Here is a 26,532-nt window from a genome sequence, read left to right on the forward strand (position 1 = left end):
CGCCGATGCGGACGCCAAAAAGACACCTACGACCGCTGGGCGACGCGAGCACTTCGACGACATTCCCTTCGAAGAGACGCGACGTCAAGGAACTGCGCCGCCAAGCCGAAAACGCCGATGCGGACGCCAAAAAGCCCCTACGACCGCTGGGTGACGCGAGCACTTCGACGACATTCCCTTCGAAGAGACGCGACGTCAAGAAACTGCGCCAACAAGCCGAAAACGCCGATGCGGACGCCAAAAAGCCCCCTACGACCGCTGGGCGACGCGAGCACTTCGACGACATTCCCTTCGAAGAGACGCGACGTCAAGGAACTGCGCTGCCAAGCCGAAAACGCCGATGCGGACGGCAAAAAGTCCCCTACGACCACTGGGCGACGCGAGCACTTCGACGACATTCCCTTCGAAGAGATGCGACGTCAAGGAACTGCGCCGACAATTCGAAAACGCCGATGCGGACGCCAAAAAGCCCCCTACGACCGCTGGGCGACGCGAGCACTTCGACGACATTCCCTTCGAAGAGACGCGACGTCAACCCACACAACACACAGACATCCGCTGGACATCCAAAGGATGTCCTAACTGGGACATTAGGGACGTCCTGCGGATGTCCGAGTAATGTCCAGAAGACATCCGAAGTGAAACACCAAAGGACGTCCTCAGGATGTCCAGGAAAGGATGTTTCCTGGATTTTATTAGGACATATATAGGACATTGTATATTTTCATACTGGTGTACTAAATTACACTACAGTGGGATAAGACCACACAAGTCTCGAAACAAATAAAGCTTTATTATTTCAATGTAAAAAGCAAACACAGAGAAATAACATATGAGGTGGCATCAATAAGTATCTGAACAGCCACCACTGAACAAAAAGAAAATGCAGCACCACAGTGCGACACACCTGACCCTTCCTAGCAGGCTTGCCAGTCACTATGTGGTGACAAAATGAATTCCGAGCTGTGCTTGTTTGCTTAAAAGGTATTTCACAACTTTCTGACCGCATAAGGCAAATAAAAGGCTCAAACTGCACGTTTACATCAAATTTCCTGTGAGAATTGGGAAGAACATGTCAAAATACCACACACTCCTCACCAAGCATTTGGTGACCACGATTTAGTAAAAACATGTATAAGTGAGTGGCATGGACATTTTAGGCGAGGCCAAGAATTCCTTGGAGACGATGAAGAGAATGCCCTCCGAGAAACATAACATTTCAGAATGCCGAAAAAAAATCTATGTGTTATTTCACGAAGACCGTCGGAAGCGCATTTCGGATATTGCTGAACCATAAATAATGTTGAGTTGTTCAGCAATGTCCGAAATCGTTCTCAGAAAGTGTTACTGAATTAACGAGGATTTTTTCTGCATTTTTAAATGTTAGGTTTGTTGGAGGGCATCCTCTTGATTCATTGTTTTCAAGCGATTCTCAGCCTCACTTAAAATGTCCATGCCACTCACAGATTTGTGTAACCTAGATCAGTCACCGAATGCTTGCTGACGGAGTTTCTGAGTTTCTAATGTGTTCTTCTCGATTTTCACAGAAAATGATGTATGGACGTGGTTCGAGTTTTTCGTTTGTGTTTCACGATGAGAAAGTTGCAAAATCCCTTCTGAACAAACAAGCACAGCTAGAGATACTCTCGCCCTGCACAGTAAATTTCGGCACAGACTGCAAGCTTGTCAGGAAGTGTCAGCTGGTGTCACACTGCTGTACTTGTTTTGTTTTTGTTCAGTGATGCCAGTTCAGAAACGTTTTGATGCCCCCTCATATTATCACAGTATTTCACTAGAATGCTTACTTCTGCATATCACTCAAACATTTCCTTTGAAGTGCAGAAATTTAACATAGATTATGTTATCACAGTATTGCACTAGAGTTGTTAATTATAAAAAAATAACACATTATCTAAAACTGAAATACAGTTATGGCAAGGCATAGAAGCAGTACATGCCAAGTACTAAAAATGCAAGTTGCAGGACAGTAATGCCAGTAAAAATGACTAACCCCCTTTCAGCTTAGGTGCCAACAGTGTATAATGATTGTATGCAAATCGTGCAAACGAATTACTTTGGCAAAATCTAGAAAAAATATTGCCATGCGACCAAGGTCAGCAAGACCAGACATCTACATTAAATAATGCACAAAGTCTACAATAGCAGTCGAGCACTGAATAGCTAAATTTATACTAAAAGCAAGTGACATCAGTGACTCTGAACTTGCTTAATACAGGAAAAAAGCATGAACTGCATTGAAAAGAGTAGTGTAAGCAAGTGTGACAAATACATCTTGTATAAAGTATCACGAAACTGAAATGCCAGAATGGCTGTTAGAATGTTGAATCGATAGTGAATTGCCAAAAAAAAATTGGTGCACATCTTACATACAGGGCACTTCAAAGGAACTGTATAAATTGTTGTCTTAATGTACTGTGCTACAATTTACGACACTGGTATCCGTAGGTGGTGAAATTTTCCATCCAAATTTCAATGAATGGCTTTACCTGAGAAGAAAGTTAAAAAATAGGAATGTCTTCTCCTTATCTGCAGCATTCGCCTAACATCACAAGTCTGGCTGGTGAAACAGCCGAGATACGGCCCCCTCGGTCAAAGCAGACGGTCTTTCCAAACCAAAAATGCTATACGAGTATTTTATTTGTGAACTGCTGCTGCAGTTTATCAGCTGTTGCAACAATCAGATGTGTGCCATAAGCAAACAAACACCATATGTAGAGAAAAGCATTCAGACTTTTAAACTTTTACTCAATTAAGTTGTTTCTTTGAAAATGTAGCTCTCCAGATACATTACCACACTCCCTGCGGGCACCGCTGTTGCAAATTGTAGTGCAAAACGTTAAGAAACAGACTTGCATAGTTCCTTTCAAAGGGCTGCCCTGTTGAAGTGATTTCTTAGTCTAGTGTAAATGGTGTGGCGTCCTTCCTTCCCATGGACTTTTTTTCAGCCGCTGCCCGCTCAGCAGCATGACGGAGCCACGACATGCCTGCTTTTTCTATGTCCTTCTTAGTTGCCTTGGCTTCTTCCAAGTTTTGACGGTAGGTGAGGGTGCCTGCATATAAAAAAGTTGTTGTCAAGTTCAGCAAGATATTTTAGACTGGCAGAAAAAATGTGAGCTGCATTATGCAGTCAAGCTAACTGCCATATCAACAACTTCAGGCGAAGTATGCATAAGCAGGAACCAATTTCATTATTCTTGCAAACAAACCAAATGAGAAACACAACCCTTGAAGCAAATTTGTTTTGATGTGCCTGCGTCACTCTACAGCAGTAGCAATCCGTTCATCGAATGCTATTTCATTGACAGATCCTTCGACAGCCTCTTCTTCGCGACATAGCCTTGCATGTACTTCTTTGGTGGCCTGGATGTTGTTGGCATGTAATAAAGCGGAGCCTCTTTGCCGACATTCTGTTTCCGCCATCCCCATTTACTATCCTAGCCTGCTAAGCCTTTGGCGATTCCAAACAGGCTTACCAAAGGCGGAAGCCGGAGGGGATGTTAAACTCCCAAGCGGAGTGAAGCAAGGGATGACAGTGCGCAACACGGTCTGTTAGAAAGCCTAGCTTGCCGGAATCAGCAAAATAAAGCCAAAAGTCCAATGCAATCCACCTAGCGAAATAGTAAGTGACTAGCTCAAGATGCTAGTAACTGGTACTACTCTCATTAACAGAAACTAGTTGCAAGCACTACTTCTAAATAAAAACTGGTGCTCAAAGTAGCCAGAACAGCTAGATGATGCAGCGGCATGTGCTTTGTGTAAGCAGTGTCAATGAAATGTGTGTCAATAAAAAGTTGTCAGTGAAACGTGCATCTATGAAATGATACAAAACCCTTCTACAGGTAGCCATCACATTCCCGGGCATTGATTATGTGGAAAAGCCGATCCACGGTACCTGAAGGCTACGTCTCGTGGATCTAGGACCGTTACTGTGTACCATTTTAAAGAAATAAGAACATGTCTCTTTTTCTTCGGTGGTTGGTGGCGGGACAAGTGCAGGTGCCTGTTATAAACTGCTCTGCTGTATAAGAACATCAATGTAACACTGGAAAAAAAATGACTTACACACTGGAAAATATGCTCTAATTATTTCATTTGTTACACTCTTATATCAAGTTATATACCTAATTTTCCAAAAAGGTTTTGCACTATTCTTTTATATTAGACTTCAGTACATACTAAGAATATCACTTGTGCAGGTTCAGATATCTAACTTACTACACAGGATCTTGCAGATGTTGAGATCAGAAAACTTGTGTTTTCCCTTGGCGCCACACCAGCTGTACTCGGCTGCGACACTTGAAGATAGTATACTTCTCAAAATTCGGGTGGTCCGTTCTTTAGGTGTATCACCTCCTTGAACTAACATGTGTTGTCTATGGCAAAAAAGAATCAAAACAGCAATCAGATCAGAAATATGGGCTAACATTAAACTACTTTAGTATTTTAAGCATATCACAATCTTAGTGTGGTTTCATAAGCATAGTGGTTCTTAAGCGTTCTATCACCACTGGCACATAAAGCATTCACATTGTTTAAACTCTGAAAAATTTTCAAAATGTGCCGTAGTTCTAATAGCTATGTTGAGATATCGATTTTGATGGCATAGCAGGAACATCTTCCCTACGGATGCACATAAATCTTAGAAACAAAACCGCATGCTTAGAAGTATGGGCACTATGTGATCATTTCCGCCCAATTTTGACTCGCTTTCTCGGTACTGTAAGAGTGACCGACATATACACATGATGCAAATTAAAGTTAGGTATACATCTAAACTTAAAAAATAAGATTTTATTGACTACACTGAAGTACCTGTTCAGGAATTCAGTCATGAAATGTGATTACTAACACGAAATTGTGTTCATGCATCTAATGAGGTTCTAATATAAGCTATGCTTGTAACTGAACTCTGGCACCTGGTAAGCAAACCTTTATCACCTGAATATTTACAAGGTGGAGTTCCAAAAATACAGTTGCTCATAACAAAAAAAAAGTTCAATCATGCATAGATGCAAAATACAGAGCTTAGTTTAGAATAACCATAATTTACCATACGAAGCCTTGCTCTCTTGTCGACCTCCAGCTCTTTGTCGAAGTGCACAAAGTCCTGTTCTGTAGAAAAAGGCAAGTCCGGCAGGCCCTCTGGATCAAGTGGGGCATCTTCGGTGTTTCTGAGCAGCAAGCTAAAGTACTCGGAGTGGGTCTGCTGTGTCACCTTGATGGAATTCAGTGCCAACAGGATCCTTTTCATAAACACTGAAATGGACAGAACAGCGCTCCATCTTGCAGCCACAGTAGCATCCTCATTGCAGAACTGTTGACATAACATGAAATAGTAACTCTCCGTGATATAGCAAAGTTAAAGGAGTACGAAAGCAGTTTCTGAGAGTTCTTTAGTGACAATAACTCAATCTAAGTGCTCCAAGCGTTCTGAAAACCCGAAATTACACAATCAGGCGTGGCCCATTCTCCTACTAAAAACGCGATTAAAGATTGTTACACGCCCCCTTCTCTGAGATGAATATTATTGTGAGGCAGCCAACAAGGGTCGCTTGTCAGCCAATTGCTAGCGATGGCTTTTCGTGCAGCCAACGAGTGGCGTGATTTCTGAACGTGTGGATCGGACTTCTTTTCAAAACAAACTATAATAGTACAAACAGTCAAAATCTCCAGACATTCAAGTGTTTTCATTGCTCTAGTGTGTATAGTATGCATGTATTTCTGTTGCCTCGAGATACATAGGCAGTTTCGTAATTTGGCACTGGATATATTTATTAACTGGCACCTATAAAATAACATCAAGAACAATCTTATTCAGAAACCACCTTAGTGCCTCTTTAAATAAAAACGCTAAGATAAATACTGCTTCCTGACATATATTGTATGTTTTAGGAAAGCCATGCCCCTCACGACAACTCACATTCATTAGAAAAAAACGTTTCTAGACACAATACCTTTTCCGAATCGTCTTTGTCATGCACATAGCATAAGAAGTAGAAGCCCAGAAACCACTATCGCAAAATTTGTTTCCGATTGAAGATCTAAATAGATATTACATACCAGGCACCTGTGCATCCGTGTTTACCCGTCCAGTGCCAGGCTGAGACATGTTCATAGGGGTTACAGGTGCATCTGAAATTTTATAAAATGCTGTTCTTGTTACATCGAGTCGGTTCACAGGAGACCACTGGTCAAATCGGTTTAATCAATTCGGAGCCCGGCGTTCGTCAGCCCGCGCTCCCCGAGCCTCGAGCGCTCAGTGCCCACGCTCCTCGAGTGGCCACGAGCTGATAAGCGCCAGTCTGTCAGTCAGTACATAACAGTTCTCAGCTTCGATGTTATCTCGAAGGATATGAAAACTTTATCATTCACAAAATAAAACTCACCGTGGTGTTGCTGCCACAGTGTTGCCGCCGCTAGAGGGACATCATTGGCACCTGAAATTGACAAGCAATTTTGTACAAAATGCTGAATGCTATAAAAATATTTAAAAAGGTGAGAAAAAAATGAGTCAAATCTGTCGAATGCCACTTAAGCTGCAAGATATACCTGCAGGCCGGATGTTTGAGTGAGGTGTCCTGCTCCTGTATAGAGAGCACTGGGGGACGCTGTGGACACCTGAAACCAAAAGAGTTGGGCAAAATGTTCGCATATGGTGTGTGCACTGGTGGACCCAAGTCATCACCTCAAATTGAAAACAGATTCTCTACAAAATGCTGAATGTTAACAGGAAATTCAAGAACATGTGAGAAAGAAAGTAGTCGAATCCATAAAACATAACTTTAGCTGCAAGATCTACCTGTAGGCTGGATGCTCGGGCGGGACATCATCCCGTTCGTGTGGGATGCGTGTACAAGCGGGACATTGTCGAGACCTGGAATCAAAATTAAATTATATACAGAACACTCACCTTGTGCACAAGCAGTTACCTATGTACTGTGGCTGCATGCGTGAATACTGGGCATGTGCTTGGGATGTGGCTTGGGACGTGACTGTTTCGTACAGGGCTGCAGAGGAATTAGTCACACTTACTCAATCCATGTACCAGAACATGCACTGAAGAGACATAAGGTATACACACCAGAGTGATGCAGAGGTGACTTAGAGAAGTTGGCACCTGGAAAAGGAGGAATAGTTGGTAGTAAGCCGTTTGAAGTTACACTAGATGTTTTCAAAGAATTATTTTTTTCAACCACAATAGAGCATCGCCAACAATGCACGATGCCATACCTGTTTTCTTCCGTGGCTGGGGTGGCGTGGGTGGTTTTGGTGGTTCATATTCATCGTCGGAACCTGTAGTGTCGGTGCTGTCATCATAGTCAAAAGGAAAAGTCGGACGGCGTTTTCGCTGGCCACGACCTAGCTCTTCTTCACTAGTGAAGTCTGACGTACACTCCAGAGGCTGAAGTTTCTCCAGCGCCTTCTCATATGTGTCTGAAAGAAATTTACGCATTGAGAACTGGAAAGAATTTAGAGCAAAAAAGCACTTACCAGCCCAGTCCTTGATCAGGCATTTGACCTGCATCCAACTGTCTTGTGGTTTGACGCCTTCGATTGTCATTCGACGACGCTTGTTAGGATTTTTTTCCTTAGGCCAAAATGTCGTTTAAGTGTTTTCAACGAGCCATGTTTTGTGAATAATGGCCAAGCTGTGATCTTCTTCAGGAAATGCTACAATAGCAAACTTGTCACCTGAGCGAAGCAGGAAAGGCAAGCATTTGCATGTCCACCGAGTTATTTTTCCCTCTTTAATGCAGCATACTAAAACCGAACTAGCTTGTCCAGTTCATCTACAAACAATATCATAAACTAGATTATTAATAAACAAGCAGCCATAAAAAAGTTTCACTGTAGGTGCACCATTGGAATAACGGCAAATGTGTTTGCCAATGGGAGTCTCACACATTTCACTGCAATTTCTGAAAGTGGTCAGAAGTGAATGTCAGACAGTTCAGATGCAAGGAAGATGTTCAGCAATGATGAACTGCAGGGATAGCTGTAAAGGTCTTCTAGACTCTGGTACCTCCTTCCAACCAACACTGGTTGATAGTTCACTGCAATGCGTGCAATGTTTTCAACCTTGATGATACTCTTGTCTTTTAACATGCAAGTGCAGTCTTTTTTGTTTGTTTTGATAGTGATGCCAGCAGGAAACGTCACTGTCTTGTACTGAGGTCCAATGCATCCGAGCGGCAATGGTCGACCTTCATGCCTTGCTGTCAGCTTGAAACTTTCTCCTCCAAGGAATACAGAGGAGACGGGTGGAGTCGACGCTGCCGACTCTCCAGTGTTGACAGCAGGAGATGCAACCAAAAATCGTTCTTCTACGATTCGATTGTAGACTTGCTGCAAGGGCCTTTCTGGTTTGCGTACATAGCTTTTGAGTTTACGCATGTAATTTTCGAATGGGAAAGCACTATAGTTGTGAAGAGGTCCATGAACTCTTACGTCGCTTGCCACATGAATCAAGCCATGAACATTGTGAGAGACTGCATGTCTACCATATAGTGTTATGTAGGTCTCAACAAAATGCCTTAAGAGCCTTTCTACATACCCTAAGTGCTCTCTACAGAGTAATGGGCTGCAAAGTATGGTGACTGCACAGTTAAGTGTCATGAAGTTGTCCATCAGAGGCTTGGGGATCCTTGACCTCAGCACCGCTGGCCCCGTGTAAAGTACAAGCAAGCGAAATTCTGACGCTTTCCACCTATCAATGTCGGACAAGCTGCGTGGCTTCCGAGACATGTCTGATGGTACATAGTGCCTCATTTCAATGTTAGCTCCCGACACAGAATCTCTTGATGCACTTCCAATGCGGTAGGTTTTATCACCTTTCAGCCAAAGGAGTACAAGTTTGCGCACAACACCCAGACAGATGAGGTGCATATAGTCAAGTGGCACCTGGTCAACAATATCTATGGGAAGTTCTTTTAAGATATTTTCCATGATGTGGTGGTCCTCTTGCTCTGCACGCCTAAAGCTAGCATTTGTTCCTAATGGAGCATCAAGATCAGGGAAGCACATTCGTCCCCGCACAAATTCTCCTTCAGTCGTGCACTTTGAGCAACTGAAGTGGCCGCTGTGCCCTTTGGTGCCAAGAATGTATGACTTGGCAGGCGCGTCGCAGATTATTGCTCCAACTTGCACTCGGAAGACCCTGTTGCCAATAGCAACACCTTCAGAGAGAACACCTTTCAGGTCAGACACAAACGGACTAAGGAAGACATTTGACTGAAGAGCCTTACACCGGCCATGATAGACACCAACTGGAAATGGGTCACTGCCTGCACAGTTAGCAGCTTGGCAGAGAATGGGCCAGAACTGATCCCGCGTGCTTTTCGTCAATGGTAGTCCATCTACATTCACATGAAGGATTATTGGATCCGGTATATTGCGCACAGGTTGCAGCGCTGCCCTGAGCCCCTCACTCAAGCCTAAATGGCAGTAATGGCCGGAATCCATAGGCCTCACATTATCAGTGACTCTTGGTGTAGACAAAAGTGCCCTGGCACATGTTGGGAGGTCTGAGAAACAAGAATGCGAGTGCAGTATCTTCAGGAGCTTTGTAACGGTATCATGAGGAACAGCCCCCTCCACGCTCCACCGCCGCAGCTTTTCCTTGAAACGTGAAACGTCGGATTCCTCTGATTCAGACAATTCATCACACTCGACATTCCTTCGATTGTCTCTTTCTAAATGGTGTTCACGACTGTAAGGCAAGCCTTCCGAATCTACAGGGACGCCTCGTCTCGAGTGAATGGCGCTTGCACCGAAGACCGGTTCCGGAGTATCAGGCACAGTCTCAGAAAAACGGCACGTTGTCAGGACATCTTGCTGATACGAGAGACGTGATGGTTCTGCAATTAGTTCCGGCGATCCCGCGTGTTTTTGCGGCGCTCCTGCAACTAGTTCCGGCGACCCAGCGGGCCTTTCTACAGAAGCCTCATCCAAAGCTTCAGCTGAGCACATTGCATTTTCTCTACTAACTGACAGTATAAGTTTGAGATCGCTTTCCGCCGCACGACGAACGCGCCGATAAGCTGTTGTTCTGGGTAGAGCAGCCATATTGTCCATATCTACGATCTTCGAGTGGTTCGCCTTGTCTTGCAACAGCCAAGCTCTGCGAACGATGGAAATGTTGTAACACTTTCATTACTCGGCCTAAAGTCATGCCACTTAATACGGAGTATTAGCAAAGCGTTACTGTTGACTATTGCGAGCGCGGTAGCCCTCTGGCCGCGCGCTGCTTCAAAGGGGGCGCGCGAGCCTCAATACCGCTGTGGCGGATCAGGGGACCGGTTTGGTAAAAATCCCGACTGTCGCTCCAAACAAAACATTAAATCATACTTACTTCCTCCAGCCATGGTGGCTAGTGAGTTGTCAGGTTAGCGCAGTAGCACGGTAGCACGGTAGCACGGCAGCACGGCAGCACGGCAGCACTCCGGGCTGTAGTCGGCAGTAGGACTGCAGCTTTCCCGCGCGCACGCTATTAATGATGATGATGATTGCACAGCGGTGGCGATTGAAAGCTCTGCCTGAATTACTTAATTTCACTAATGTAATTATCAATGTTTTATTAAAAAATAATTTGTAAAAATATATAAGTATATAGCATAAAAAATGATTAATGTGAAATTAAAAATAGAAACTAACCGAGTTTTAGGACCGTTTCGGTTTCGCCATAGTTCCGCTTTCGAATGTATTTAAAGCGGTTCATTTTTTAACATAATTTTTGTTCTTGTGTGCCTGAGAATTTAAAAGAGCTGCCTTTAGGCTTTTTACTATCGCTCTTGCTCTTGGTGTGTCTGCGAAAAACGCGAGTGATTCTGTTGGCGACAAGACTCAAGAAATACGATAGGTCGCTTTTTCTGTTTTTGGCTCCCTCCGTTCGCCGTGGTTGCACGCCGGCACATTTATTGCGGAGAAAGGGCGGTGCAATTTGTAGGGGCGCGTACGCCGACTGTACGGCAAGCGCGGATGATCAAAACCCAAAATAACTTGAAACTGATTCTTCTAACGGCTAAACCAAAAGCGACGATTGCAATACGAGCCACGATCTTGTGCGGTGACAGTGCGTAAAGCCGCTGCTGTAATCGTCAAAAAAAAAATGCGTGTCCCGATCACAGTCGCGCTGAGACGTGTTCCGGATTATGCCGCCCCGGACATCCGTGGGACGTCCGCAGGACGTCAGCAATAGGACATGGGACGTTCGCACGTTTTTAGGACGTCCGAGGGACGTTTGGTGTTGTCTGGGAAGGAACTGCGCCGCCAAGCCGAAAACGCCGATGCGGACGGCAAAAAGCCCCCTACGACCGCTGGGTGACGCGAGCACTTCGACAACATTCCCTTCGAAGAGACGCGACGCCAAGGAACTGCGCCGACAAGCCAAAAACGCCGATGCGGACGCCAAAAAGCCCCCTACGACCGCTGGGCGACGCGAGCACTTCGACGACATTCCCTTCGAAGAGAGTGACGTCAAGGAACTGCGCCGACAAGCCGAAAACACCGATGCGGACGGCAAAAAGCACCTAGGACCGCTGGGCGACGCGAGCAGTTCGACGACATTCCCTTCGAAGAGACGCGACGTCAAGGAACTGCGCCGACAAGCCGAAAACGCCGATGCGGACGTCGAAAAGCCCCCTACGACCGCTGGGTGACGCGAGCACTTCGACGACATTCCCTTCGAAGAGACGCGACGTCAAGGAACTGTGCCGACAAGCCGAAAACGCCGATGCGGACGCCAAAAAGCCCCCTACGACCGCTGGGTGACGCGAGCACTTCGACGACATTCCCTTCGAAGAGACGCGACGTCAAGGAACTGCGCCGACAAGCCGAAAACGCCGATGCGGACGCCAAAAAGCCCCCTACGACCGCTGGGTGACGCGAACACTTCGACGACATTCCCTTCGACGAGACGCGACGTCAAGGAACTGCGCCGACAAGCCGAAAACGCCGATGCGGACGCCAAAAAGCGCCCTACGACCGCTGGGTGGCGCGAGCGCTTCGACGACATTCAATTCGAAGAGACGCGACGTCAAGGAACTGCGCCGTCAAGCCAAAAACGCCGATGCGGACGCCAAAAAGCCCCCTAAGACCGCTGGGTGACGCGAGCACTTCGACGACATTCCCTTCGAAGAGACGCGACGTCAAGGAACTGCGCCGCCAAGCCGAAAACGCCGATGCGGACGGCAAAAAAAAAACCTACGACCGCTGTGCGACGCAAGCACTTCGACGACATTCCCTTCGAAGAGACGCGACGTCAAGGAACTGCGCCGACAAGCCGAAAACGCCGATCGATGCGGACGCTAAAAAGCCCCCTACGACCGCTGGGTGACGCGAGCACTTCGACGACATTCCCTTCGAAGAGACGCGACGTCAAGAAACTGCGCCGACAAGCCGAAAACGCCGATACGGACGCCAATAACCCCCTACGACCGCTGGGCGACGCGAGCACTTGGACGACATTCCCTTCGAAGAGACGCGACGTCAAGGAACTGCGCCGACAAGCTGAAAACGCCAATGCGGACGGCAAAAAGCCCCCTACGACCGCTGGGTGACGCGAGCACTTCGACGACATTCCCTTTGAAGAGACGCGACGTCAAGAAACTGCGCCGACAAGCCGAAAACGCCGATGCGGACGCCAAAACGCCGCCTGCGACCGCTGGATGACGCGAGCACTTCGACGACATTCCCTTCGAAGAGACGCAACGTCAAGGAACTGCGCCGACAAGCCGAAAACGCCGATGAGGACGCCAAGAAGCCCCCTACGACCGCTGGGCGACGGGAGCACTTCGACGACATTCCCTTCGAAGAGACGCGACGTCAAGGAACTGCGCCGACAAGCTGAAAACGCCAATGCGGACGGCAAAAAGCCCCCTACGACCGCTGGGTGACGCGAGCACTTCGACGACATTCCCTTTGAAGAGACGCGACGTCAAGAAACTGCGCCGACAAGCCGAAAACGCCGATGCGGACGCCAAAAAGCCCCCTCCGACCGCTGGATGACGCGAGCACTTCGACGACATTCCCTTCGAAGAGACGCGACGTCAAGGAACTGCGCCGACAAGCCGAAAACGCCGATGCGGACGCCAAAAAGCCCCCTCCGACCGCTGGATGACGCGAGCACTTCAACGACATTCCCTTCGAAGAGACGCGACGTCAAGGAACTGCGCCGACAAGCCGAAAACGCCGATGCGGACCCCAAAAAGCCCCCTACGACCGCTGGGTGACGCGAGCACTTCGACGACATTCCCTTCGAAGAGACGCAACGTCAAGGAACTGCGCCGACAAGCCGAAAACGCCGATGAGGACGCCAAGAAGCCCCCTACGACCGCTGGGCGACGGGAGCACTTCGACGACATTCCCTTCGAAGAGACGCGACGTCAAGGAACTGCGCCGCCAAGCCGAAAACGCCGATGCGGACACCAAAAAGCCCCCTACGACCGCTGGGTGACGCGAGCACTTCGACGACATTCCCTTCGAAGAGAGGCGACGTCAAGGAACTGCGCCGACAAACCGAAAACGCCGATGAGGACGCCAAGAAGCCCCCTACGACCGCTGGGCGACGGGAGCACTTCGACGACATTCCCTTCGAAGAGACGCGACGTCGAGGAACTGCGCCGCCAAGCCGAAAACGCCGATGCGGACGCCAAAAAGCCCCCTCCGACCGCTGGATGACGCGAGCACTTCGACGGAATTCCCTTCGAAGAGACGCGACGTCAAGGAACTGCGCCGACAAGCCGAAAACGCCAATGCGGACGCCAAAAAGCCCCCTACGACCGCTGGGTGACGCGAGCACTTCGACGGCATTCCCTTCGAAAAGACGCGACGTCAAGGAACTGCGCCGCCAAGCCGAAAAAGGCGATGCGGACGGCAAAAAGCCCCCTACGACCGCTGGGTGGCGCGAGCACTTCGACGACATTCCCTTCGAAGAGACGCGACGTCAAGGAACTGCGCCGACAAGCCAAAAACGCCGATGCGGACGCCAAAAAAACCCCTACGACCGCTGGATGACGCGAGCACTTCGACGACATTCCCTTCGAAGAGATGCGACGTCAAGGAACTACTCCGACAAGCCGAAAACGCCGATGCGAACGCCAATAAGCCCCCTACGACCGCTGGGCGACGCGAGCACTTCGACGACATTCCCTTCGAAGAGACGCGACGTCAAGGAACTGCGCCGACAAGCCGAAAACGCCGATGCGGACGCCAAAAAGACACCTACGACTGCTGGGCGACGGCAGCACTTCGACGACATTCCCTTCGAAGAGACGCGACGTCAAGGAACTGCGCCGCCAAGCCGAAAACGCCGATGCGGACGCCGAAAAGCCCCCTACGACCGCTGGGTGACGCGAGCACTTCGACGACATTCCCTTCGAAGAGACGCGACGTCAAGGAACTGCGCCAACAAGCCGAAAACGCAGATGTGGACGCCAAAAAGCCCCCTACGACCGCTGGGCGACGCGAGCACTTCGACGACATTCCCTTCGAAGAGACGCGACGTCAAGGAACTGCGCTGCCAAGCCGAAAACGCCGATGCGGACGGCAAAAAGCCCCCTACGACCACTGGCGACGCGAGCACTTCGACGACATTCCCTTCGAAGAGACGCGACGTCAGGGAACTGCGCCGACAAGCCGAAAACGCCGATGCGGACGCCAAAAAACCCCCTACGACCGATGGGCGACGCGAGCACTTCGACGACATTCCCTTCGAAGAGTCGCGACGTCAAGGAACTGCGCCGCCAAGCCGAAAACGCTGATGCGGACGGCAAAAAGCCCCCTACGACCGCTGGGTGACGCGAGCACTTCGACGACATTCCCTTCGAAGAGACGTGACGTCAAGGAACTGCGCCGACAAGCAAAAAACGCCGATGCGGACGCCAAAAAGCCCCCTGGGACCGCTGGATGACGCGAGCACTTCGACGACATTCCCTTCGAAGAGACGCGACGTCAAGGAACTGCGCCGACAAGCGGAAAACGCCGATGCGGACGCCAAAAAGCCCCCTCCGACCGCTGGATGACGCGAGCACTTCGACGACATTCCCTTCGAAGAGACGCGACGTCAAGGAACTGCGCCGACAAGCCGAAAACGCCGATGCGGACGCCAAAAAGCCCCCTACGACCGCTGGGTGACGCGAGCACTTCGACGACATTCCCTTCGAAGCGAGGCGACGTCAAGGAACTGCGCCGACAAGCCGAAAACGCCGATGCGGACGCCAAAAAGCCCCCTCCGACCGCTGGATGACGCGAGCACTTTGACGACATTCCCTTCGAAGAGACGCGACGTCAAGGAACTGCGCCGACAAGCCGAAAACGCCGATGCGGACGCCAAAAAGCCCCCTCCGACCGCTGGATGACGCGAGCACTTTGACGACATTCACTTCGAAGAGACGCGACGTCAAGGAACTGCGCCGACAAGCCGAAAACGCCGATGCGGACGCCAAAAAGCCCCCTACGACCGCTGGATGACGCGAGCACTTCGACGACATTCCCTTCGAAGAGATGCGACGTCAAGGAACTACTCCGACAAGCCGAAAACGCCGATGCGGACGCCAATAAGCCCCCTACGACCGCTGGGCGACGCGAGCACTTCGACGACATTCCCTTCGAAGAGACGCGACGTCAAGGAACTGCGCCGCCAAGCCGAAAACGCCGACGCGGACGCCAAAAAGCCCCCTACGACCGTTGGGTGACGCGAGCACTTCGACGACATTCCCTTCGAAGAGACGCGACGTCAAGGAACTGCGCCAACAAGCCGAAAACGCCGATGCGGACGCCAAAAAGCCAACTACGACCGCTGGGCGACGCAAGAACTTCGACGACATTCCCTTCGAAGAGACGCGACGTCAAGGAACTGCGCTGCCAAGCCGAAAACGCCGATGCGGACGGCAAAAAGCCCCCTACGACCACTGGGCGACGCGAGCACTTCGACGACATTACCTTCGAAGAGTCGCGACGTCAAGGAACTGCGCCGCCAAGCCGAAAACGCCGATGCGGACGGCAAAAAGCCCCCTAAGACCGCTGGGTGGCGCGAGCACTTCGACGACATTCCCTTCGAAGAGACGCGACGTCAAGGAACTGCGCCGACAAACCAAAAACGCAGATGCGGACGCCAAAAAGCCCCCTACGACCGCTGGATGACGCGAGCACTTCGACGACATCCCTTCGAAGAGATGCGACGTGAAGGAACTACTCCGACAAGCCGAAAACGCCGATGCGGACGCCAATAAGCCCCCTACGACCGCTGGGCGACGCGAGCACTTCGACGACATTCCCTTCGAAGAGACGCGACGTCTAGGAACTGCGCCGCCAAGCCGAAAACGCCGACGCGGACGCCAAAAAGCCCCCTACGACCGTTGGGTGACGCGAGCACTTCGACGACATTCCCTTCGAAGAGACGCGACGTCAAGGAACTGCGCCACCAAGCCGAAAACGCCGATGCGGACGCCAAAAAGCCCCCTCCGACCGCTGGATGACGTAGCACTTCGACGACAATCCCTTCGAAGAGATGCGACGTGAAGGAACTACTCCGACAAGCCGAAAACGCCGATGCGGACGCCAATATGCCCCCTACGACCACTGGGCGACGCGAGCACTTCGACGACATTCCCTTCGAAGAGACGCGACGTCAAGGAACTGCGCCGCCAAGCCGAAAACGCCGTCGCGGACGCCAAAAAGCCCCCTACGACCGCTGGGTGACGCGAGCACTTCGACGACATTCCCTTCGAAGGGAGGCGACGTCAAGGAACTGCGCCGACAAGCCGAAAACGCCGATGCGGACGCCAAAAAGCCCCCTCCGACCGCTGGATGACCCGAGCACTTTGACGACATTCCCTTCGAAGAGACGCGACTTCAAGGAACTGCGCCGACAAGCCGAAAACGCCGATGCGGACGCCAAAAAGCCCCCTACGACCGCTGGGTGACGCGAGCACTTCGACGACATTCCCTTCGAAAAGACGCGACGTCAAGGAACTGCGCCGCCAAGCCGAAAACGCCGATCCGGACGGCAAAAAGCCCCCTACGACCGCTGGGTGGCGCGAGCACTTCGACGACATTCCCTTCGAAGAAACGCGACGTCAAGGAACTGCGCCGACAAGCCAAAAACGCCGATGCGGACGCCAAAAAGCCCCCTACGACCGCAGGATGACGCGAGCACTTCGACGACATTCCCTTCGAAGAGATGCGACGTCAAGGAACTACTCCGACAAGCCGAAAACGCCGATGCGGACGCCAATAAGCCCCCTACGACCGCTGGGCGACGCGAGCACTTCGACGACATTCCCTTCGAAGAGACGCGACGTCAAGGAACTGCGCCGCCAAGCCGAAAACGCCGACGCGGACGCCAAAAAGCCCCCTACGACCGTTGGGTGTCGCGAGCACTTCGACGACATTCCCTTCGAAGAGACGCGACGTCAAGGAACTGCGCCGACAAGCCGAAAACGCCGATGCGGACGCCAAAAAGCCCCCTACGACCGCTGGGTGACGCGAGCACTTCGACGACATTCCCTTCGAAGCGAGGCGACGTCAAGGAACTGCGCCGACAAGCCGAAAACGCCGATGCGGACGCCAAAAAGCCCCCTCCGACCGCTGGATGACGCGAGCACTTTGACGACATTCCCTTCGAAGAGACGCGACGTCAAGGAACTGCGCCGACAAGCCGAAAACGCCGATGCGGACGCGAAAAAGCCCCCTACGACCGCTGGGTGACGCGAGCACTTCGACGACATTCCCTTCGAAAAGACGCGGCGTCAAGGAACTGCGCCGCCAAGCCGAAAACGCCGATGCGGACGGCAAAAAGCCCCCTACGACCGCTGGGTGGCGCGAGCACTTCGACGACATTCCCTTCGAAGAGACGCGACGTCAAGGAACTGCGCCGACAAGCCGAAAACGCCGATGCGGACGCCAATAAGCCCCCTATGACCACTGGGCGACGCGAGCACTTCGACGACATTACCTTCGAAGAGTCGCGACGTCAAGGAAAAGCGCCGCCAAGCCGAAAACGCCGATGCGGACGGCAAAAAGCCCCCTAAGACCGCTGGGTGGCGCGAGCACTTCGACGACATTCCCTTCGAAGAGACGCGACGTCAAGGAACTGCGCCGACAAGCCAAAAACGCCGATGCGGACGCCAAAAAGCCCCCTACGACCGCTGGATGACGCGAGCACTTCGACGACATTCCCTTCGAAGAGATGCGACGTGAAGGAACTACTCCGACAAGCCGAAAACGCCGATGCGGACGCCAATAAGCCCCCTACGACCGCTGGGCGACGCGAGCACTTCGACGACATTCCCTTCGAAGAGACGCGACGTCAAGGAACTGTGCCGCCAAGCCGAAAACGCCGACGCGGACGCCAAAAAGCCCCCTACGACCGTTGGGTGACGCGAGCACTTCGACGACATTCCCTTCGAAGAGACGCGACGTCAAGGAACTGCGCCAGCAAGCCGAAAACGCCGATGCGGACGCCAAAAAGCCCCCTCCGACCGCTGGATGACGTAGCACTTCGACGACAATCCCTTCGAAGAGATGCGACGTCAAGGAACTACTTCGACAAGCCGAAAACGCCGATGCGGACGCCAATATGCCCCCTACGACCGCTGGGCGACGCGAGCACTTCGACGACATTCCCTTCGAAGAGACGCGACGTCAAGGAACTGCGCCGCCAAGCCGAAAACGCCGTCGCGGACGACAAAAAGCCCCCTACGACCGCTGGGTGACGCGAGCACTTCGACGACATTCCCTTCGAAGGGAGGCGACGTCAAGGAACTGCGCCGACAAGCCGAAAACGCCGATGCGGACGCCAAAAAGCCCCCTCCGACCGCTGGATGACGCGAGCACTTTGACGACATTCCCTTCGAAGAGACGCGACTTCAAGGAACTGCGCCGACAAGCCGAAAACGCCGATGCGGACGCCAAAAAGCCCCCTACGACCGCTGGGTGACGCGAGCACTTCGACGACATTCCCTTCGAAAAGACGCGACGTCAAGGAACTGCGCCGCCAAATCGAAAACGCCGATCCGGACGGCAAGAAGCCCCCTACGACCGCTGGGTGGCGCGAGCACTTCGACGACATTCCCTTCGAAGAAACGCGACGTCAAGGAACTGCGCCGACAAGCCAAAAACGCAGATGCGGACGCCAAAAAGCCCCCTACGACCGCTGGATGACGCGAGCACTTCGACGACATTCCCTTCGAAGAGATGCGACGTCAAGGAACTACTCCGACAAGCCGAAAACGCCGATGCGGACGCCAATAAGCCCCCTACGACCGCTGGGCGACGCGAGCACTTCGACGACATTCCCTTCGAAGAGACGCGACGTCAAGGAACTGCGCCGCCAAGCCGAAAACGCCGTCGCGGACGCCAAAAAGCCCCCTACGACCGTTGGGTGTCGCGAGCACTTCGACGACATTCCCTTCGAAGAGACGCGACGTCAAGGAACTGCGCTGCCAAGCCGAAAACGCCGATGCGGACGGCAAAAAGCCCCCTACGACCACTGGGCGACGCGAGCACTTCGACGACATTCCCTTCGAAGAGTCGCGACGTCAAGGAACTGCGCCGCCAAGCCGAAAACGTCGATGCGGACGGCAAAGAGCCCCCTACGACCGCTGGGTGACGCGAGCGCTTCGACGACATTCCCTTCGAAGAGACGTGACGTCAAGGAACTGCGCCGACAAGCCAAAAACGCCGATGCGGACGCCAAAAAGCCCCCTACGACCGTGGGCGACGCGAGCACTTCGACGACATTCCCTTCGAAGAGAGCGACGTCAAGGAACTGCGCCGACAAGCCGAAAACGCCGATGCGGACGCCAATAACCCCTACGACCGCTGGGCGACGCGAGCACTTGGACGACATTCCCTTCGAAGAGACGCGACGTCAAGGAACTGCGCCGACAAGCCGAAAACGCCGATGCGGACGCCAAAAAGCGCCCTACGACCGCTGGGTGACGCGAGCGCTTCGACAACATTCCCTTCGAAGAGACGCGACGTCAAGGAACTGCGCCGTCAAGCCAAAAACGCCGATGCGGACGCCAAAAAGCCCCCTACGCCCGCTGGGTGACGCGAGCACTTCGACGACATTCCCTTCGAAGAGACGCGACGTCAAGGAACTGCGCCGACAAGCCGAAAACGCCGATGCGGACGCCAAAAAGCGCCCTACGACCGCTGGGTGACGCGAGCGCTTCGACGACATTCCCTTCGAAGAGACGCGACGTCAAGGAACTGCGCCGTCAAGCCAAAAACGCCGATGCGGACGCCAAAAAGCCCCCTACGACCGCTGGGTGACGCGAGCACTTCGACGACATTCCCTTCGAAGAGACGCGACGTCAAGGAACTGCGCCGCCAAGCCGAAAACGCCGATGAGGACGGCAAAAAAAAACCCTACGACCGCTGTGCGACGCAAGCACTTCAACGACATTCCCTTCGAAGAGACGCGACGTCAAGGAACTGCGCCGACAAGCCGAAAACGCCGATGCGGACACCAAAAAGCCCCCTACGACCGCTGGGTGACGCGAGCACTTCGACGACATTCCCTTCGAAGAGACGCGACGTCAAGGAACTGCGCCGACAAGCCGAAAACGCCGATGCGGACGCCAATAACCCCTACGACCGCTGGGCGACGCGAGCACTTGGACGACATTCCCTTCGAAGAGACACGACGTCAAGGAACTGCGCCGACAAGCTGAAAACGCCGATGCGGACGGCAAAAAGCCCCCTACGACCGCTGGGTGACGCGAGCACTTCGACGACATTCCCTTTGAAGAGACGCGACTTTAAGGAACTGCGCCGACAAGCCGAAAACGCCGATGCGGACGCCAAAACGCCCCCTGCGACCGCTGGATGACGCGAGCACTTCGACGACATTCCCTTCGAAGAGACGCAACGTCAAGGAACTGCGCCGACAAGCCGAAAACGCCGATGAGGACGCCAAGAAGCCCCCTACGACCGCTGGGCGACGGGAGCACTTCGACGACATTCCCTTCGAAGAGACGCGACGTCAAGGAACTGCGCCGCCAAGCCGAAAACGCCGATGCGGACGCCAAAAAGCCCCCTACGACCGCTGGGTGACGCGAGCACTTCGACGACATTCTCTTCGAAGAGAGGCGACATCAAGGAACTGCGCCGACAAGCCGAAAACGCCGATGCGGACGCCAAAAAGCCCCCTCCGACCGCTGGATGACGCGAGCACTTCGACGACATTCCCTTCGAAGAGAAGCGACGTCAAGGAACTGCGCCGACAAGCCGAAAACGCCGATGCGGACGCCAAAAAGCCCCCTACGACCGCTGGGTGACGCGAGCACTTCGACGACATTGCCTTCGAAAAGACGCGACGTCAAGGAACTGCGCCGCCAAGCCGAAAACGCCGATTCGGACGGCAAAAAGCCCCCTACGACCGCTGGGTGGCGCGAGCACTTTGACGACATTCCCTTCGAAGAGACGCGACGTCAAGGAGCTGCGCCGACAAGCCAAAAACGCCGATGCGGACGCCAAAAAGCCCCCTACGACCGCTGGATGACGCGAGCACTTCGACGACATTCCCTTCGAATAGATGCGACGTCAAGGAACTACTCCGACAAGCCGAAAACGCCGATGCGGACGCCAATAAGCCCCCTACGACCGCTGGGCGACGCGAAAACTTCGACGACATTCCCTTCGAAGAGACGCGACGTCAAGGAACTGCGCCGCCAAGCCGAAAACGCCGACGCGGACGCCAAAACGCCCCCTACGACCGTTGGGTGACGCGAGCACTTCGACGACATTCCCTTCGAAGAGACGCGACGTCAAGGAACTGCGCCAACAAGCCGAAAACGCCGATGCGGACGCCAAAAAGCCCCCTACGACCGCTGGGCGACGCGAGCACTTCGACGACATTCCCTTTGAAGAGACGCGACGTCAAGGAACTGCGCTGCCAAGCCGAAAACGCCGATGCGGACGGCAAAAAGCCCCCTACGACCACTGGGCGACGCGAGCACTTCGACGACATTCCCTTCGAAGAGTCGCGACGTCAAGGAACTGCGCCGCCAAGCCGAAAACGCCGATGCGGACGCTAAAAAGCCCCCTACGACCGCTGGATGACGCGAGCACTTCAACGACATTCCCTTCGAAGAGATGCGACGTCAAGGAACTACTCCGACAAGCCGAAAACGCCGATGCGGACGCCAATAAGCCCCTACGACCGCTGGGCGACGTGAGCACTTCGACGACATTCCCTTCGAAGAGACGCGACGTCAAGGAACTGCGCCGCCAAGCCGAAAACCCCGACGCGGACGCCAAAAAGCCCCCTACGACCGTTGGGTGACGCGAGCACTTCGACGACATTCCCTTCGAAGAGACGCGACGTCAAGGAACTGCGCCAACATGCCGAAAACGCCGATGTGGACGCCAAAAAGCCCCCTCCGACCGCTGAAGACGTAGCACTTCGACGACATTCCCTTCGAAGAGACGCAACGTCAAGGAACTGCGCCGACAAGCCGAAAACGCCGATGAGGACGCCAAGAAGCCCCCTATGACCGCTGGGCGACGGGAGCACTTCGACGACATTCCCTTCGAAGAGACGCGACGTCAAGGAACTGCGCCGCCAAGCCGAAAACGCCGATGCGGACGCCAAAAAGCCCCCTACGACCGCTGGCTGACGCGAGCACTTCGACGACATTCACTTCGAAGAGAGGCGACGTCAAGGAACTGCGCCGACAAGCCGAAAACGCCGATGCGGACGCCAAAAAGCCCCCTCCGACCGCTGGATGACGCGAGCACTTTGACGACATTCCCTTCGAAGAGACGCGACGTCAAGGAACTGCGCCGACAAGCCGAAAACGCCGATGCGGACGCCAAAAAGCCCCCTACGACCGCTGGGTGACGCGAACACTTCGACGACATTCCCTTCGACGAGACGCGACGTCAAGCAACTGCGCCGACAAGCCGAAAACGCCGATGCGGACGCCAAAAAGCGCCCTACGACCGCTGGGTGACGCGAGCGCTTCGACAACATTCCCTTCGAAGAGACGCGACGTCAAGGAACTGCGCCGTCAAGCCAAAAACGCCGATGAGGACGCCAAAAAGCCCCCAACGACCGCTGGGTGACGCGAGCACTTCGACGACATTCCCTTCGAAGAGACGCGACGTCAAGGACCTGCGCCGACATGCCGAAAACGCCGGTGCGGACGCCAAAAAGCGCCCTACGACCGCTGGGTGACGCGAGCGCTTCGACGACAATCCCTTCGAAGAGACGCGACGTCAAGGAACTGCGCCGTCAAGCCAAAAACGCCGATGCGGACGCCAAAAAGCCCCCTACGACCGCTGGGTGACGCGAGCACTTCGACGACATTCCGTTCGAAGAGACGCGACGTCAAGGAACTGCGCCGCCAAGCCGAAAACGCCGATGCGGACACCAAAAAGCCCCCTACGACCGCTGGGTGACGCACGCACTTCGACGACATTCCCTTCGAAGAGACGCGACCTCAAGGAACTGCGCCGACAAGCCGAAAACGCCGATGCGGACGCCAAAACGCCCCCTGCGACCGCTGGATGACGCGAGCACTTCGACGACATTCCCTTCGAAGAGACGCAACGTCAAGGAACTGCGCCGACAAGCCGAAAACGCCGATGAGGACGCCAAGAAGCCCCCTACGACCGCTGGGCGACGGGAGCACTTCGACGACATTCCCTTCGAAGAGACGCGACGTCAAGGAACTGCGCCGCCAAGCCGAAAACGCCGATGCGGACGCCAAAAAGCCCCCTACGACCGCTGGGTGACGCGAGCACTTCGACGACATTCCCTTCGAAGAGAGGCGACGTCAAGGAACTGCGCCGACAAGCCGAAAACGCCGATGCGGACGCCAAAAAGCCCCCTCCGACCGCTGGATGACGCGAGCACTTCGACGACATTCCCTTCGAAGAGACGCGACGTCAAGGAACTGCGCCGACAAGCCGAAAACGCCGATGCGGACGCCAATAAGCACCCTACGACCGCTGGGCGACGCGAGCACTTCGACGACATTCCCTTCGAAGAGACGCGACGTCAAGGAACTGCGCCGACAAGTTGAAAACGCCGATGCGGACGCCAAAAAGCCCCCTACGACCGCTGGGTGACGCGAGCACTTCGACGACATTCCCTTCGAAGAGACGCGATGTCAAGGAACTGCGCCGACAAGCCGAAAACGCCGATGCGGACGCCAAAAATCCCCCTACGACCGCTGGGTGACGCGAGCACTTCGACGACATTCCCTTCGAAGAGACGCGACGTCAAGAAACTGCGCCGACAAGCCGAAAACGCCGATGCGGACGCCAAAAAGCCCCCTACGACCGCTGGGTGACGCGAGCACTTCGACGACATTCCCTTCGAAGAGACGCGACGTCAAGGAACTGCGCCGACAAGCCGAAAACGCCGATGCGGACGCCAAAAAGCCCCCTACGACCGCTGGGTGACGCGAGCACTTCGACGAGATTCCCTTCGAAGAGACGCGACGTCAAGGAACTGCGCCGTCAAGCCAAAAACGCCGATGCGGACGCCAAAAAGCCCCCTACGACCGCTGGGTGACGCGTGCACTTCGACGACATTCCCTTCGAAGAGACGCGACGTCAAGGAACTGCGCCGACAAGCCGAAAACGCCGATGCGGACGCCAAAAATTCCCTTACGACCGCTGGGTGAGGCGAGCACTTCGACGACATTCCCTTCGAAGAGACGCGACGTCAAGGAACTGCGCCGACAAGCCGAAAACGCCGATGCGGACGCCAAAAAGCCCCCTACGACCGCTGGGTGACGCGAGCACTTCGACGACATTCCCTTCGAAGAGACGCGACGTCAAGGAACTGCGCCGACAAGCTGAAAACGCCGATGCGGACGCCAAAAAGCCCCCTACGACCGCTGGGTGACGCGAGCACTTCGACGACATTCCCTTTGAAGAGACTCGACGTCAAGGAACTGCGCCGACAAGCCAAAAACGCCGATGCGGACGCCAAAAAGCCCCCTACGACCGCTGGGTGACGCGAGCACTTCGACGACATTCCCTTCGAAGAGACGCGACGTCAAAGAACTGCGCCGACAAGCCGAAAACGCCGATGCGGACGCCAAAAAGTCCCCTACGACCGCTGGGCAACGCGAGCACTTGGACGACATTCTCTTCGAAGAGACGCGACGTCAAGGAACTGCGCCGACAAGCTGAAAACGCCGATGCCGACCGCAAAAAAGCCCCCTACGACCGCTGGGTGACGCGAGCACTTCGACGACATTCCCTTCGAAGAGGCGCGACGTCAAGGAACTGCGCCGACAAGCCGAAAACGCCGATGCGGACGCCAAAACGCCCCCTACGACCGCTGGGCGACGGGAGCACTTCGACGACATTCCCTTCGAAGAGACGCGACGTCAAGGAACTGCGCCGCCAAGCCGAAAACGCCGATGCGGACGCCAAAAAGCCCCCTACGACCGCTGGGTGACGCGAGCACTTCGACGATATTCCCTTCGAAGAGACGCGACGTCAAGGAACTGCGCCAACAAGCCGAAAACGCCGATGCGGACGCCAAAATGCCCCCTACGACCGCTGGGCGACGCGAGCACTTCGACAACATTCCCTTCGAAGAGACGCGACGTCAAGGAACTGTGCTGCCAAGGCGAAAACGCCGATGCGGACGGCAAAAAGCCCCCGACGACCGCTGGGCGACGCGACCACTTCGACGACATTCCCTTCGAAGCGACGCGACGTCAAGGAACTGCGCCGACAAGCCGAAAACACCGATGCGGACGCCAAAATGCCCCCTACGACCGCTGGGTAACGCGGGCACTTCGACGAACTTCCCTTCGAAGAGACGGGACGTCAAGGAACTGCGCCGACAAGCCGAAAACGCCGATGCGGACGCCAGAAAGCCCCCTACGACCGCTGGGTGACGCGAGCACTTTGACGACTTTCCCTTCGAGGAGACGCGACGTCAAGGAACTGCGCCGCCAACCCGAAAACGCCGATGCGGACGGCAAAAAGCCCCCTACGACCGCTGTGTGACGCGAGCACTTCGACGACATTCCCTTCGAAGAGACGCGACGTCAAGGAACTGCGCCGACAAGCCAAAAACGCCGATGCGGACGACAAAAAGCCCCCTACGACCGCTGGGCGAAGCGAGCACTTCGACGACATTCCCTTCGAAGAGAGCGACCTCAAGGAACTGCGTCGTCAAGCCAAAAACGCCGATGCGGACGTCAAAAAGCCCCCTACGACCGCTGGGTGACGCGAGCACTTCGACGACATTCCCTTCGAAGAGACGCGACGTCAAGGAACTGCGCCGTCAAGCCGAAAACGCCGATGCGGACGGCAAAATAAAAAACCTACGACCGCTGTGCGACGCGAGCACTTCGACGACATTCCCTTCGAAGAGACGCAACGTCATTGAACTGCGCCGACAAGCCGAAAACGCCGATGCGGACGCCAAAAAGCCCCCTACGACCGCTGGGTGACGCGAGCACTTCGACGACATTCTTTTCGAAGAGACGCGACGTCAAGGAACTGCGCCGACAAGCCGAAAACGCCGAT

The 26,532-nt window shown here is 53.8% G+C and overlaps 2 protein-coding genes and 1 long non-coding RNA gene across 3 annotated transcripts; all 3 read right to left on the reverse strand.

Annotated features, from left to right (window-relative positions):
* Positions 1-2,913: 2,913 nt before the first annotated feature.
* LOC121045887 lies at positions 2,914-5,272 on the reverse strand. Its single transcript, XM_040499310.1, has 4 exons — positions 5,072-5,272; positions 4,478-4,560; positions 4,237-4,394; positions 2,914-3,107 (listed from the first exon to the last, which is right to left on the reverse strand). Exons 1-4 carry the CDS (start codon positions 5,270-5,272, stop codon positions 2,914-2,916), a joined length of 636 nt encoding a protein of 211 aa, XP_040355244.1.
* A 1,743-nt stretch (positions 5,273-7,015) lies between these two features.
* LOC120837058 lies at positions 7,016-7,345 on the reverse strand. The gene is made up of 3 exons (XR_005714799.1): positions 7,252-7,345; positions 7,103-7,138; positions 7,016-7,028 (listed from the first exon to the last, which is right to left on the reverse strand). It is a non-coding gene; the product is annotated as an uncharacterized LOC120837058 (long non-coding RNA).
* Positions 7,346-7,950: 605 nt separating this feature from the next.
* LOC120836981 lies at positions 7,951-8,907 on the reverse strand. The gene has a single exon (XM_040206137.2). The coding sequence runs from the start codon at positions 8,905-8,907 to the stop codon at positions 7,951-7,953; it is 957 nt and encodes a 318-aa protein (XP_040062071.2).
* Positions 8,908-26,532: the final 17,625 nt, after the last annotated feature.

This window comes from Ixodes scapularis, unplaced genomic scaffold (assembly GCF_016920785.2).
Source record: "Ixodes scapularis isolate PalLabHiFi unplaced genomic scaffold, ASM1692078v2 PGA_scaffold12__126_contigs__length_90152505, whole genome shotgun sequence".
Classification (NCBI taxonomy): domain Eukaryota; kingdom Metazoa; phylum Arthropoda; class Arachnida; order Ixodida; family Ixodidae; genus Ixodes; species Ixodes scapularis.